Source organism: Astatotilapia calliptera, chromosome 23 (genome assembly GCF_964374335.1).
Source record: "Astatotilapia calliptera chromosome 23, fAstCal68.1, whole genome shotgun sequence".
In the NCBI taxonomy this organism is placed as follows: domain Eukaryota; kingdom Metazoa; phylum Chordata; class Actinopteri; order Cichliformes; family Cichlidae; genus Astatotilapia; species Astatotilapia calliptera.
This window is the reverse complement of record NC_137443.1, coordinates 13187770-13204500: the sequence shown is the minus strand read 5'-3', so window position 1 is coordinate 13204500 and position 16731 is coordinate 13187770. Positions and strand designations below refer to the sequence as shown.

Here is a 16731-nt window from a genome sequence, read left to right as displayed (position 1 = left end):
AGAAGCAATAACGAGGTCCAACTCTTCCAGTTTATTGATAACACCTGGCTCACAGGTGACATTGCAGTTAATCATAATAGTGTTAAATGGGATGAAGGTCACACCAAATTGGGAAAATCATTATTTTCATGCCTCTGTCTTTTTGTAGAGAGACATTGCCATATCGAAATGAGGTGGGCCATTTCCCAAACTGCCAACACAAAGCTGGAAACGCTGTTTTATTCTTTTTTTCTTACTGGACAGCAAATCAAAACCTTGCTGGTTAAAGTGAAAGATGAACATCTTTTATTCTGTACTTTATATTGAATGAAATGATCATGTGGAGTCCATTTGTAATGCACATCAGCACCTTTAAATTTAACATGAGTATGTACAGTATCTCTACATAAGCAATCTTAATATAGCTGCTCCTCTGAGGCATTTGAGGTGAAAGACCCATTTTCTTCACAGTAACACCTGCTGTAATGACTGGAAGCAGCTGCAAGCAGCAGGGAGGGGAAGTGTGATCGATACTCCTTCAGAATAGTTAAAATTACCTCTAATGTGAAATTATACAACACACTCAAAGCTAGAATTGCTGATGGGTAAGGGTTACGTCTCTCCCTCCACCTGCAGCTGACTGTTTCCAGATGTGATTCAGCTCATATTAAGTTTCATTGTTTGATCTGCAGCTCTGTTCTTTCACTGGTCATTAAGTGCTGGATATTATTTACATTTTTTTCCCCTGAGCACCACACAATTAAAGGTCATGAGTACCCAGTGGTTCTCTTGATTATGGACTTCCTTCTAATTGGTGAGCTATTCAAACTGGTGCAGAGACTGGGTAAAAGGTCAAATGCATCTCCGGCGGTGGCAGCAGAATAAAAAGATGTAGGTTGCTGGAGGAGGGCAGGCTATCATTAATTTCATTATGCTTCACTTCTTTGTCTGTATTGTTACCAGAGGACTGTAAGAACTCAGCTGTTGCTGAGGAGGATTTTAGCTTGGCATATCGCAGATCGCACTAGCACAACTCATCATTGCTCATCTACATGATTTATATGTTTTCTTGTCACAACACGGATAGTTACTGTATCTTTTGAATAACAGTCAATTGTTAGCTTGATTAAATTGCATCCTATGTGCAATTAATGTAATAGTGATGTGGTTCTTTAATCACGTTGTCTTAAATAACTTTTTGTTTTAGTTTTATTTTCTTAGGTTTTAAAAAGTACTGAGTGAATGTCTAAGCATCATCTGCAGACCAAGAAAACCTCCAACTCCATGAGTGCTGCTACCATAGAGTGCAGGATTTCAGCGTACTGAGTGAAGTCGTGCTTGCTTATAAGAGCAACACTGGGCCGAACTGTACATTGAGAACATATATTTACTCATGAGAAATGCAGGAGGCTTTTCACTGCCACTTTACACCTTCAGGTGCTAAAACCACCACAAATACCAGGAAGTGTCATAACAGTATATTTGTTTGGTTTTAAATCCTGAAAAAAAAAAGACTTTATATCAACAGCATCATCGGCTCTTCGGTGGTATGCTACTGGATTCATTTTCAAATTTTCCTCCCTGCTTAAATGGAAGACTGTAACCTGCATATAAGCTTTTTGATAATAACTCTTGGCAGAGTTAGTAAGTAGTTTTAAAATTAGGAGAGAATTTAAAAACCTACATGAGATAAGATTCAGATAATGTATTTGAGAGTTAGATAAGAAGTAGAGTGAGTCAAGACTAAAAATGTAAATAAGTGAGAGAATGTCAGAGGTTCAGTTTTCACTTTACCATGAAAATTCGAAAATAATTTGACTAAGAAGAAATAATGGCTACAAAATGATCGTGGTATCAAATGTAGGTAAAAGGAGACCTGTGATTTGCTCTAACCTGTACTGAGCAGCCACCTATTGCACTTGGTGATATGGAGCCTTGACAATTTACCCAGAATGCACTTTTTGTACTTTTCTCCAGTAAAATATTAGAAAACAGTCAGTTTCAAATGCATTTTTCATGCCTAATTTTTTTTTTTCATTTTTCATGTGGATATCACCTTATGAAACTCTCAGGGTTAAAAAAAAAAATGCAGAAAAATGTGTGAATGTGAGTTTGAATGGTGGGCTGTCTCTCCGTGTTAGCCCTGACATAGACTGGGAACCCGTCCAGAGTCTACCCCACCTTTTGCTCAATGGCAGCTGGAATACGCTCCAGTCACCCTGCGACCCTGAATTGGATGGATGGATGGACAGACAGTCATGGACGGGTTTTTGTAGTTTAAAATGAATGCCATTCAATTGTTCTTCTTTTAAAGACTTCACAGAGTCAGCTAAATGGAGCTGAAGTGGTAAATTGTTCTTGAGTCTTGATGCTGCAGATGAAGAGCTCTGTCCATCCTACTCTTCAGGCTTGAATGAAGGACAACTAATAGAGTATATAGTATTTTAATGAATACAGTGAGCAGCAGTGTGTTTAACAATATGATTTTTTTTTTTTTTACATTTCACAGGTCTGCTGGTTAACACAGGCGTGCCATCGGTCTGTCCATCAGCTGTCTCATTCTCATTTACATATTTCACATTAATTGTAGTAAATTACCATTTTATTCAAAAAAATACAAATTGATAAAAAATAATGTAGCCTTTGAAAGGTCAGACCAATGATGGAATAAGCATCACTGGTCACATATGGCCAAGTGAATACATAAAATGATAGACGCTGACCCCGGTGAAAATGACACATGATTGATGGTATAGACTCATGTGTTTCTGACACACACAATACTCCTATAAAGAGTCATTCACAAACAGAAATTCAATAATCCTGGTTAGCAGGTGACATCGCTCCTGTTTTCTTCCCATAGCCACAGAACAGCATTAGTATTTTATTTTTTAATAGTTTGGATTATAATATGGCAAAAAAAATGATGCGTTGTTTGGTTTTGTTTTTCTAGGAATATCAAATTGACATCATCTTTGCCCAGACGTGGACCGACAGTCGCCTCAGATACAACAGCACAATGAAAATACTGACTCTGAACAGCAACATGGTTGGACTTATTTGGCTACCTGACACCATCTTCAGAAACTCCAAGACTGCAGATTCCCACTGGATTACAATGCCTAACCAGCTGCTCAGGATATGGAACGATGGGAAGATACTTTATACCTTAAGGTAAAGACAGAACTCAACACAGACATCTGTTCATGTTTTACTGTAATACAACACAGTCAGAAGATATGTAGAATTGTCCCTCAGCGTACCCGGACAAATATGGAGACACAGTCAGAGAGTGTAAGGAACCCTTTAATCCTGCGAATTGACCTGACCCCCAAAGTCCAGTTCAGTGTCCAGACATACCATGCCCTAAAAATCTAGTGCGATCACTAACCACAGACGCTTCTTCACTTGCAAATGCCTCTGTGAAACTCATGCCCCAGTTACATGCATTCAAAGATGAACCTCCCTGTACTTAATCCATACATTCTTCAGTTAATTTTTGTAGCCGCTTATTAAACTTGGGGGTGGAGCATATCCCAGCTGTCCAGATGGGGTACATCCCAGACAGGTTGCCACTTTGCTACAGTGTGTCTACATAAATAGCTCAGGAGGGTAGATCATCTACTAATCGAAAGGTTAGTGGTTTGATGCTCCAATCTGCATGCCAAAGTATCCTTGGGCAGGATAGTGTACCCCAAGTTGCTTTCTGTTATGTGAGTGTTAGCTAGAAAGCACTTTGGTATAGAAACAAGTGCTTCAATGAATGTGTGTGAATGGGTGATTGAGGCATGTTCTGTTCAGCACTTTGAGTACTCAAGCAGAGTAGAAAAGGACTGTATAAAGCTCAGTCCATTTAGCCCATGCAGGCACAGGGAGAACATGCAAACTCCACACCCAGCCAATTATTAGGCTGCTGCGAGGTGGTGGTACCAACCGCCACCTTTTGAAGTTTTGAACTGAAAACTTTGAAAGGTATTTAGACCGTTACTGCTGGACTTTGTAGAGCAGTCGAAGCATTGAGTCAAAGTGTTCAGGTGCATTTTAAGTCTGGGCTTTTTGCTGGGCAACTCCAGGACAGAGATTCTCATTCTTTTGTGTTCTTTTGCCTCTATGCTTCTCAGCATGGCTTAATTGTATATGCATAAACTTGTATATCCACTAAGTATGCATGAGGTGCCATAAATAGCATATGGCATACCCACATTCTTACGTCTGTCCCCATATTTGCTTATTTCTTAGTTCTGTTTGTTTTAATACTGGACACATAATCATAATTTGGCAATATAGTATTATGTACACAAATAGTTAAAGTATAACATAGTGAACATTGTATAACAATAGATTTACTTGTGCTTATAAATAAAATTTGAAATGTATGTTGTTTCATTCGGCCCCATTTAAGCTTCTGATACATGTGCTCTCTATAAGGGTCTTTGTATTCTCACTGTGCTCATTTATCCTGTAATTTGAGCCAGTTTCAGTGTTTTTAGGTGGGACTGATGTGCCACCAAATATCACTTCCCTCATTACAGGAAGAAATGCTGCAGTGTGGGCTTTATTCTTTCAGTTGTTAAGATAATGTTACTGTTCTTACTGCTAATTTTGCTTGAGTTAGCAGGAAGAGGCGTTAAGTGATCGGATGTTTCATCTTCAGTATGTGATGGCATTTTATTTTATTGCACAGCATGTAACAGCAATGCAAAACAAATGTCCTCTGTCTGCTTTTAACTCCTTGCAAGAATATAAAATTTTCCCCAGTCCAGAAAATTGCCTGCATAAAACCTGCACATTAATCCTCTGCGTAAACGTGGGATTTCTGTAACCCTGTGACATCATTCCTATGGTACATAGCATATCAACATTTTTTTCCATATGATTTTTGTAATTACTTTTCTGGATCTTGATGTTTTCTGTGCCGTGTCACCTTTGAGCCAGCAACATCCATTCATTTCATCTTGTAAGGAAATTTAGCGTCCTTATTTAATAATAAAATGAAGGCAGCACAATTGTCCAAACAGAGCAGTGCAAGAGCAATTAGCCTCTATCTTCAACTATTGTAAGTGCAAATTGGTTGCTTGAGATATAAGACCAATTTACAGAGGCATCTACCCTCGTACCCTCGAGCACTCTTTGTAATTGCAGCACTTCACATTTATAATAAAATGCTCCTTCGCTAATAAGCATCTCTCGACTGTCCTCGGTCTTTTTGTAGCCGCCCTTATGTTTGACATCTTCACATTTTTTAATTGACACTTTCTGTTGAGGCAACTGTATTGCCAAGTATTCCACACGTAGTGTCTTTAAAGGCTATCAGACTTTTTTTATTCACACAGAGTAGTAAATCCAACAAAGAAGTAGCAGCATTTCGGTGTCCAAGTCAAGCCATAAACAAAGATTGGTCCTCATGAAGCTTTATTCAGAAGCGTGCAAACTTTGAGGAGTAATATCCGCTGATGGCATGAGAGAAGGCTATGAAATGTCATTTGGTATTAATTGTGCACTGGCTTGGCTGGAGTAAACAGAGATGACATTTTGTGATATCCATGCCTCTCCCACATGCATCGTATTGTCCCAGTTCCATGCCTTAATGAGGCTGAAAGATCATACCAGAGTCACTCTGCAAAGATCCTTCTCTCTGCTGTTCTTCGCTTTTTACCGTCTTTTTGTTAATGTGACACATGTAATCTACACGTACAGAGCATTCCTTTTATACTTCACTGTAACTAAATTGGGAAAGCCATTTTGGAATAATCAATATAATCCTTTAAGATTTTTTCTCCTTATTTTAATGGTTGATTACTCAGTCACATGGTTTGATGTGTGAACAGAACCAATTCCATTATGTAAAAAGAGGTCAAGGCATCCTGATCACTTCCTGTAGCCTCTTTTTTCAGTGAAATAAGAAATGCCATTTGCTCTTTTTGGTTTTGTCTTTTTTTTTAATTATTATTTTAATTATATCTCAGTACAGCTTTACCCCTTTCTATTATTAATTATATTATTATTTTATGTCAAAGTGCATACAATCACATAGACCTGGGGAGAGGGATACAGCAACCTAAATGACTGTCTTTTGAGTTTTATAAATCCATTGAAGGACAATAAAGGCTGTCACAAGTGCACAGTCAGCCAGAGAAAGCCATGAAAACTGTATAAAACTATGCACATTCACCTTGTGTCACTAAAAAAGATCATGTCCTGTCATGTGTGGCAGTGGGACATTTAGAACATGGAACATGGAGTAGAGTTACAGTGGGGCAAAAAAGTATTTAGTCAGCCACCGATTGTGCAAGTTCCCCCACTTAAAATGATGACAGAGGTCAGTAATTTGCACCAGAGGTACACTTCAACTGTGAGAGACAGAATGTGAAAAAAAAATCCATGAATTCACATGGTAGGATTTGTAAAGAATTTATTCGTAAATCAGGGTGGAAAATAAATATTTTGTCACCTCAAACAAGGAAAATCTCTGGGTCTCACAGACCTGTAAGGTCTTCTGTAAGAAGCTTTTCTGTCCCCCACTCGTTACCTGTATGAATGGCACCTGTTTGAACTCATCATCTGTATAAAAGACACCTGTCCACAGCCTCAAACAGTCAGACTCCAAACTCCGCCATGGCCAAGACCAAAGAGCTTTCGAAGGACACCAGGAAAAGTATTGTAGACCTGCACCAGACTGGCAAGAGTGAATCTACAATAGGCAAGCAGCTTGGTGTGAAAAAATCAACTGTGGGAGCAATCATCAGAAAATGGAAGACATACAAGACCACTGATAATCTCCCTCGATCTGGGGCTCCACGCAAGATCTCATCCCGTGGGGTCAAAATGATCATGAGAACGGTGAGCAAAGATCCCAGAACCACACGGGGGGACCTGGTGAATGACCTGCAGAGAGCTGGGACCAAAGTAACAAAGGTCACCATCAGTAACACACTACAACGGCAGGGAATCAAATCCCGCAGTGCCAGACGTGGCTCCGTAAGAAGCATTTGAAAGTCCTGGAGTGGCCTAGCCAGTCTCCAGACCTCAACCCCATAGAAAATCTGTGGCGGGAGTTGAAAGTCTGTGTTGCTCGGCGACAGCCCCAAAACATCGCTGCTCTCGAGAAGATCTGCATGGAGGAATGGGCCAAAATACCAGCTACTGTGTGTGCAAACCTGGTAAAGACCTATAGTAAACGTTTGACCTCTGTTATTGCCAACAAAGGTTATGTTACAAAGTATTGAGTTGTATTTTTGTTATTGACCAAATACTTATTTTCCACCCTGATTTACCAATAAATTCTTTACAAATCCTACCATGTGGATTCATGAATTTTTTTTTTCACATTCTGTCTCTCACAGTTGAAGTGTACCTCTGGTGCAAATTACTGACCTCTGTCATCATTTTAAGTGGGGGAACTTGCACAATCGGTGGCTGACTAAATACTTTTTTGCCCCACTGTAGATGGACTATTCTCAGAGAGATATCTCAGTCCTGAGCAGTTATTGTGCTACTGCCCATTAATCTGGAATGGGCAGTAACAGTGAGCAGTACAATGAGAAAGATTATTCATAAATGAAGAACATCCAAGGCAGTGGATGTCGCAGTAAATTCACTCCAAGGTCAGACCGTGAAATCCTCGGAAACTGGAGGAAAAAAAAGTGCTACATCTCAGACTCTACAGGCTTCGGTTAACACGTTAAATGTAAACGTTCATTACAGTACAATTCGAAAAAGACTGAACAAGTATGGTTTGTTTGAAAGGAGGCAGGAGAAGTCTCTTTTGTCTAAAAAGAACGTGGCACCACAGCAAGGTTTGGAAAAACTTCTGGCACAACGTCCTTTGGACAGAGGAGACCAAAACAGGGATGTCCTTCCAGAACACACAAACCAAAACAGCGCATTAGCACTGACACCTCGTACCAACTGTCAGCACGGTGGTGGAGGGCTGATGATAGGGGCTTGGTTTTATAATTTACATTTTAAAATTTGCCTCCACTAATACACATTGACTGGTGAAAGGAATATAATGTTTCGTCTATTGTATCGGCTGTCTACCCTGAAACAGTGACCTTTGCCCCAAAGGTGAACAGACAAAATGACAGATTAACGAGTCCAGAGTGGCATCTTCAGATGTTATTCAGTCTCAGTTGCAATCACAGAATTTCCAAGTTTTTCCATTGTAAAGTAACTTAAAGAATTAATGACTGAAATACGTCAGCGAGTTCAACAGCAAAACAGAGTTAGAGCTTCGCTTCCAGGATATGAAACGCATAAGTGAGATGTGGGCTAACCTGCTGACCGAAAATAAGAAACGGGCCAACAAGAGTTTACCCGCCAAGTACAAAGTCTTGCTAGGAGATTGAATACTTATTTCACTCAATGACATGCAAATTAATATGCAACTTTTATAATATTTGTTTTTGTTTGATTTTAGTTTTTTGTTTGTCTTTCAAACTAGAAGAGTCTGTTTGTTTCTTTGTAAGTGAGCAAACTTAGCGATTCAGCCCTGGATCAAATAATAATTTTGGCTATTCTAAATTTCTAATTTATATTACTGGGCTTAATCTGAAGACAGCAATATGCAGGCAAAAGAGCAAATAAAATTAAAAAACACCCCCAAAACAAACAGTGCAATCAGACTCCCAGAGGCACAGGCTGAAGCAAGAGTTTAAGGAATGGACAACATTGACACAGAAGGAAAATCTGAAGATCTGTTTTAACAAAGCTGGAAAGCTTAACTGCAAAGAGTAACGAGGCATTCAGCTTGTATAGCTGAACAAGGTGGGCCAGAAACCTCATAGGAAACTAAACCAAACTGGAAGTAAAATCCAATAAAATACATAACATGAAGTGCTCTATATGCTTGAGTCTAAAAAGGATTTGAGCACATTTTTGAGATTTTGTAAATCATTAAATGAGTATGTGAAGAAACAAAATACTTTCTCTCTTCTTTCACTTTCTATCAAGTCAAAAAAAACCCCTCAGTATTAACATTATGTTACACAGATGTTTTGTTTCATGGCCAATGTTTTCTTTGGGTAGAAATGACCATGGAAGGGCATAAAGAAGCATTTTACAGGGGTTACAAAGGACAAGCTGAAACTGAAATGGAAGAGTAGCTTCTTTGCCCGAGTGTGCAGTAGCTTTGTGATTTAGACGTTTCTCACACTTGAAGCTGCATCACACTAGCTGATTATCATACTTGAATCCCTAATATGTAGCTGCGAGGACGCTTTTATAGCTAAATGATTGTTCCTCCTTTCACATTCCACCGATTCCATCGAGATCATACTTTGAAAACCTGAATATGAATTTACACCATCTGGAGCAAAGCAGAAGAGGTTCATTACAAGAAAATCTTGTTCTCTTTGCAGGTTGACCATAAACGCAGAGTGCCAGCTGCAGCTGCACAACTTTCCAATGGATGAACATTCATGTCCGCTCATCTTCTCCAGCTGTGAGTACGCTGTGTTCAGTGCAGTGTTCATCTTCTCCTGTATCTTCCATGTTTATGAGAAGTACAGGATGTATTTTACTCCTCTGCATTTTCAAATTATGTGCATTGTTTCACCATGAGCAGAGCTATACGGGTCACACAGGATCCATATGATCCTGCTTTGTATACTGGGATATATTAACATGTGTTAATACATAAATTGAACAAACACGGAGAACAATTAAGACCAAAAATGACCTAGGTATAACAAAGACTTTTACATGTCTGCATCCAGTGGCCTATTGCGTTAAATCTTCCTGTACATATCATGTTTCCAAAAAGCAGTTGTTCTGTTCAGTTAGTAGTTTTGTTTTGGGCATTTATTTCTTACAGTTAATGTAAAGGATGTAGTATACTTCAAGGAAGAACCATAAAACCACCAAACGATTAGTTTGGTAGTTCGAACCTTGGCAGCTCCAGTCTATATGCCAAAGTATCGTTGGGTAAGAAACTGAATTCAATGATGTTTTCATTGAATTGTGAGTATTAGATAAAAAGCACTTAGGTGTAGGAAAAAGAGCTTGTGTGGATGGGTAAGTGAGGCAAGTTGTATAAAGTGTTTTGAGAGGCATTATATAAGAACCAGAATGTGGGAACATTCCTGACTCTACAAAGGCTTTAAAACTTTGGCAGAGCAGATGCGTTCGTCCACCTGGAAAAACTGTATTAACTGATTACTCTGTGTGTGAAAGAGAGTATGAAGACCCATGTCACATGTCCCAGAATTGTTGTGCTGTTGTCCAAATGGTTACCACAACTCTTTAATTTAATTAGGTATTTCTGAGAGGCAGCAGGTTTTATCCTCCGCTTTTCATTTCAGTGTGGTTATAAGTAGTCATGGCAACATTTGAGCAACATCTCTTTGGGTAAGCTCATACAGAAGTGCCTGGACATTTTAAAGAAAATAAGCATGCCATAAAGCAGGGGTCAGCAACCTTTAACACTCAAAGAGCCATTTGCACCTGGTTTCCACGCAAAATAAAACGCTGGGAGCCGCAAATACTTTTTGACATCTAAAATCAAGATAACACTGTATATATTGTTTTTTACCTTTATGCTTTGTGTGAACAACTAAGGTGTGTTGCTTATGAAATCCATGAAGTGCTACAGAGAAAATTACATTTTATTTATGTAATTAACACATTTTGAACTCTTAAAGAAATATAACAAAAGGAAAGACACCCAGCTGAACTAAAACGATCCATGTAGCAAATAAAAACTGTTGTGAGCCGCCACCCTTATATCGCCTTTGGGCTTTTGGAGCCTTGACCTGGCTTTTAAAAAATAATTGGAAAAAAAGCACTCTTCTGCTGAAAAAAGAAAAATAGATATTTGCAAAATTCTGCCTAAATATGTATTTTACCTGGTTAATGTGTGTGGCGGGGCGTGGTCTAGGAGGACGTACCTGAGCGGCACCCGCAATCACGTCTTTTATGATGTTTTGGGCCTTTTTAAAACAGTGGGCATTGTGTAGAACTTCCAGTGTGGGGAGAGGGCAGCCAGTGATCTTTTGGGTGGTGTTAATGATCCCTTGGAGTGCTTTCCTCTGAGCCCCTGTACAGCTAGTGTACCAAATACATATGCAGTAAGTTAGAACACTCTCAATGGTGGCTCTGTAGAAGGACACCAGCAGTTTCTGTGTGATGTTATTCCTCCTGAGAATTCTCAGGAAGTACAGTCTCTGTTGGGCCTTTTTCAGCAGCTCGGAGGTGTTCACACTCCAGGAAAGGTTCTCCTCTATATTGACTCCCAGGAAGCGGAAGCTTGCCACCCTTTCTACACAGTCCCCATTTATGAATAGTGGTTGGATCTCTGCCTTTTTCCTTCTGAAATCTATTATGAGTTCTTTGGTTTTTGAAGTGTTGAGGAGGAGGTTATTGGCCTTACACCATGACGTCAGCTGCTTCACCTCGTCTCTGTACGTAGACTCGTCTCCCTTGGAAATGAGCCCCACCACTGTGGTGTCATCTGCAAATTTCACAAAGATGTTGCTGTGGTGGCGAGGAGTGCAGTCGTGTGTGTAGAGAGAGTAGAGCAGTGGACTGAGCACACAGCCCTGGGGTGAGCCAGTGCTGAGACTCAGGGCTGAGGATGTGTGATGGCCAACTCTGACTCTCTGTCTACGGCCCGAGAGGAAGCTGTTGATCCACATTAGTTAAAGTTAAAAAAGATCTAAAATAAATAAAATACACTTCAGCTAAATACTTCTAATTTATTTTCCCCAAGCCACGCGGAGCCGCACTATACGGACTAAAGAGCCGTAGGTTGCCGACCCCTGCCATAAAGCATGGCAGGGCCAAAAATAACAGTTCATCCAAGATTCCATTTGAGGCTGGCTTAAAAGTGAGCAAGTCACCATACACAACAGTTTATGAACATAGCTAACCAGTGTTAGCTGATTATTTAGCATAATTTAGTAATTTCTGTCCTCAAAATACTAAAACCGATGCTTTGAAACTGGCAGCCAGAGGGGATGTCACAGTGGCTACATCTATATTTTATTACAGTCTGTGCTTGTGTGTTTTTTGGTGGCTTTTAAACATCTGTTACTTGTAGGAGATCACCCAGTACAGATGTTACGGTCTAGTTTTATACTTCTAGTCATTGGCCACTTGTTTTGTCCACAGGCCAAACTGAAGGATCTTTAAACATTACCGCTTTCACCAGACTAGCATGCCTCAGCTAACAATTACAGCTTCACAAGGATATCATCAGATGGAACAATGATATGATGCTGTGGATGTTTACATCGCAGTTTCCGTCTTGATTTCAGGCTCGCTCCTCACTTACCATCCAGTAAACCTGGCTCACAGTGAATGTAGAAACGTGTCTAACTTGAAGCTTGAGGTGTCTGTGATGTGTTATTTGCAGTGGACCTTCAGTGGCCTCTCAAATTAGAGGATTGAATTGGTGTGATGAGACCTTGCGCCCTGTGTTGCCTATTAGGGTTTAAAATATTCTCGCCGATCTGTCTCGACTGTGGACCCATCCTGCTGTGATCCAATAAACCCACTTTCTTACCAACTGACATTACGCTGGTTTCCATGACGATGTGTCAGTTTTAAGATTAGATTAAGTCAGATTTGCTTATTTTAAAAGCCATCATGCCTCTGGAGGATTAGAATAATCAACACGGCACATGATTCAATGCAGTGCACACAGATGAAGAGAGCAGGATATAGATTCTGTAGCTATTCAGCAAATGAGAAGCAGAAAACATGCAAGGGGTTTCCTCTGATGTCAAGTTTAATCCTAAACTTAAATGTAAACTTCACAGATGTTTTACGGAATGTTTTATAGTCTTTCAACTCGTTGTTCTGATTTTTGTTCAGACCCATCAGCAACCTTTTTTCCAAGCACTCAGGAGGCTGACTTCCTGCTCTTTACAGCCTGTGGAAACAGACAGCAGACACACAGTGAGGAAGTAAATAGTGAGCACAGGGAAGGGCAGGTGTAATACCTGTTGGCTGGAAACACAAACTTAACATAACTTTTGTCATAATATTTTGATGTACCTTCATATTTTTAGGGAGTTTGATAGCACCCCATCTAACATATTTTTTAGCTGCTCTTTGTAACTAAATTGTTCAGTAACATCAGGCTGTCATCATCCTTAATTTGAACTTTATGTACATCCATAAATCAGTGCTTTCTGGCTGAATTAAGGGTGATGGAGACAGTTTTTGAATTTAAGCTTTCTTACTATTTGTTTAAGCAAAAACAGCCCAGTGTATGTTTCTGTTACCCACCCATGTGAGGAGGAATACAGCTTATAACTTATTTTAAGCAGGTGTGGTTTACCCGTCTGTGTTATGAAAGTTACTTACTCTAAAGTAAGAAAGGTTAGAATGTGAAACTGTTCATTAATGTTAATGCATAAAGCTGAGCTAAAGACCTAAAGACCTTTTTGACCTGACTTTTATTAGAATTAATATTAATTCTGCTCACACTTTTTACCTTTTTTAAATTACTTATTGTACTTTTTAATCCTCTCAATTATTGTTCTTTTAATTTTTTTTATTTGTGTGTGTGTGTGTGTGTGTGTGTGTGTGTGTGTGTGTGTGTGTGTGTGTGTGTGTGTGTGTGTGTGTGTGTGTGTGTGTGTGTGCGCGACTATGCTAGGGGCTGTTTTGCATATGTTGTTCTGTAAAGTACTTTGAGCTGCAAAGCTGTATAAAGAGTACTATCTCATAGACACGTGCTGGATTGATTGAAGTTATGCATTCTTATCACACTAAAACTTTGTATCCAAAAATATTGTTTTCATATATTTTATTCATGTTTTGAATGTTTCTGGTTTGTGCAATATATCAACTATATATAATAGTTTTCTTTTCATTAATTACTGAAATAAAGACCCTACACAATTACTGTAGGGTCTTGGTCTTACAATATAAAGCACCTTGAAAGAACTGTTGTTGTGATTTGGCATTATACAAATAAAACTGAATTGAATTTATTAGGTGAGAAAGTTATCAGAGAAAACTGCTCATCAACCTTAAAGTCACCATTAACTTCCTCCATTTGTTTAGTCTCACACTTTTTTCCTAAGAGTTTGTTTTATTGTCCTTTTTTAGTTGACTTCCAAAATCATGTCCATAAGGAGCTTACACATCCGGCGAATGTACTTATTAGAAACTAGTGTTCACTCTTATTCTGTTGTTATTCTGTTTTTGGTCATTGCCATGCTTTTAACCACTGCACTCTGTTTACCAGCTATTTGATAAATGTGTCTGTAGATCATTACTCTCCAAAAAAGAATTTATCACTCGGTTCTTCTGCATGTTTTTGTGAGAAATTAACATTTTGGAGGGAATATTGTAACTCCTGGTAATAAAAACTGTTTACTGAGGATATTACATGTTTTCAGATGAGTCCTTCATTTCCAGGTCATTACTGAGAGCTATCCAATTTCCTGCAGTTTTAAATGAGTAGTGTTATTGTATGATCCTGATAATCTCTTTTTCACTGGATTTCCTGCAGAAATGATCACGCAAAGCCACTGACCTATTTTTCTCCTTTGGGAACCTGTGAAACAGCCAGATGCTTCAGGTGCAGCTACTGTGGCTTCATTACAACAGAATTAAACAGAAAAAACAATACCAATGACAAACCTCATTCGTCATTGTCAGCTAATCAGCTTTATAGATCTGCACACTTGCAATTTTACACCAGAGCTCGGGGAAAAATCTATTGTAGAAGAGACTGAGATACCAGCTCCAATTGCAGCAGAGGCAAAAACCACAACACTGCACTTTCAGTCAGGAGCATGGGCTGTATATAGAAAAAATATACAATCTCTGGTAAGGAGCATGACACTTTTACAAATAGGAGTCCTCACTCCCATGTCAAATTTCTAGCATTTTAAAGACAAAATTCCCTCACTGATACTTTTAAATACTAATACTTTGATGGTTTTGTTTATTATTTTTAATAAAGTTCTTTTTCTTAAAGACCAAACCAATATTTTAACAGATTTCCAAAAAGGAATTCAAATAAATATTTCCATGTAAACCTGGAAATGATTCAGAAAATTTGGAGACATTGCTCTTGAACTGGTAACCACCACCAAAATGTCTCCAACCTGACCAAAAGAAGTAACTCTGCGTTCTTTAGGCACCTGTGTAAAGAGCAGCAGTTCTCTGCCTTGTCAATGTCAGAGGTCAGAGGAGAGATGGAGAAAGGCCAGATTGCTGGATTACAGCAGCATCCCACACTGGGTTACACTGCTGTCGGCTAAGAACAGGAAACTGAGCTTACAGTTTACATGGGTGCATTAAAAATTGGAAACATTTTGCTTGGTCTGATGAGTCTCGATTTCTTCTACTGTCAGTAGAGTCCGAATTTGGTGTAAACATCATGAAAGCATTCGCTCTACCTTGTGTCCAAGGTTCTGGCTGCTGCTCGTGTATCAACTGAGCATCATATAAACACACAGCCTGACTGACTATTGTTGCTGACCGTATCCATCCTTTTATGACCCCAGTGTACCATCTTCTGATGGCTGCTTCCAGCAAGATAACACACCGTGTTGCAAAGCTCAAATCATCTCAGACTGGTTTCTTGAACGTAGCAGTGACTGAATGACTGTACCCACACTCACAGCCTCCACAGTCATCACAGAAGATTCACATCATACACGTGCAGTCGACAAATCTGCAGCAACTGTGTGATGACAAGAGGGCCAACCCGCTACTAGCAAGGTGTACCGATTAACAGTGTTGGGAAGGTTAGTTTTAAAATGTATTCCACTACAGATTACAAAATACATGCCCCAAAATATATTTTGTAACGTATTCCGTTACGTTACTCAATGAGAGTAACGTATTCTGAATACTTTGGATTACTTAATATATTATCATGCTTTTTACAACTACATGAATGTACTATTGCTGTGTGGTTTCTTACTATTGCTGAAGGTCTGCGGCTCCGAACCGTGGTAAAGGGACCTCTGGCTAATACGTTGGGTTCGTGTTGGGCTCGAAGCCGAAAACTAGCTTTACCTTGTTGTCTGGGTCAACTTTGCTTGCGAGAGACAGAGAGAGGCTTTGAAAGGCTGCTCCAATGGAACTTGTTGTTTTTGGAGGAAAACACGAACACAGTGTACAGTCGAGTCTTAATAGCTTACTTACAACTGGGCTTGTCAGGCACTCTTCTTGGCTGCTGTGATTATTATTATATTTACATGCTTCCAGCTCCCATTTCTGCTCAATGACAACTCTACTTTTCCACTCTCCCTTTTCCCCCTCCTCGTGCTCACAGACACATAACGTGTATGGCAGTCCATTCTCCCTGCAGCATGGACTACACTGCCCATGAGGCTACATTCTTTAGGGCTATGCCTGTAGCATTCTGCCTATCCGGTTGTTCAGTCTGACGTCACTAGCTGTGTCTGGGTCTAAACTCCGCTGCAGGTCCATATATCAAACGATCACTATGGCATTACTGAGAGTTGAAAAACTGTCTAAAGTCTTTCATCTTTAATAAAATTATCAGCGTTCTGCTCTACCAGGTGTAACAATTGAGTTTAACATCCAGGCATCCATGAAAACGGAATTTATGACATTAAATGGAGTTAGAAGTTAGCAGGAAGTTAGCTCGCTAGCTTCTATCTAAATACAATATAGCATGTCCTGACTGCAGGGTTTTGGAAACAAATTAAAACGTACAGCTCTGCTATCACTTCCAGCATAAATGAAGACAGAAAACTAAACAGCAGTGACGTTTGTAGGGTTACTGAAGTTGGGCTAGCTGGTATATAATGATGTGCT

At 39.4% G+C, this 16731-nt stretch overlaps 1 protein-coding gene across 4 annotated transcripts in view; it reads left to right on the top strand.

Annotated features, from left to right (window-relative positions):
* gabrg3 (gamma-aminobutyric acid type A receptor subunit gamma3) overlaps nt 1-16731 on the top strand; it is a 78076-nt gene that overhangs the window by 48147 nt on the left and 13198 nt on the right. For all 4 annotated transcript variants that reach the window (XM_026160186.2, XM_080297996.1, XM_026160189.2 and 1 more), the window contains 2 exons: nt 2933-3153; nt 9339-9421. In XM_026160186.2, the coding sequence (XP_026015971.2) occupies nt 2933-3153; nt 9339-9421 (304 nt within the window). The remainder of the gene's footprint in view (nt 1-2932; nt 3154-9338; nt 9422-16731) is intronic.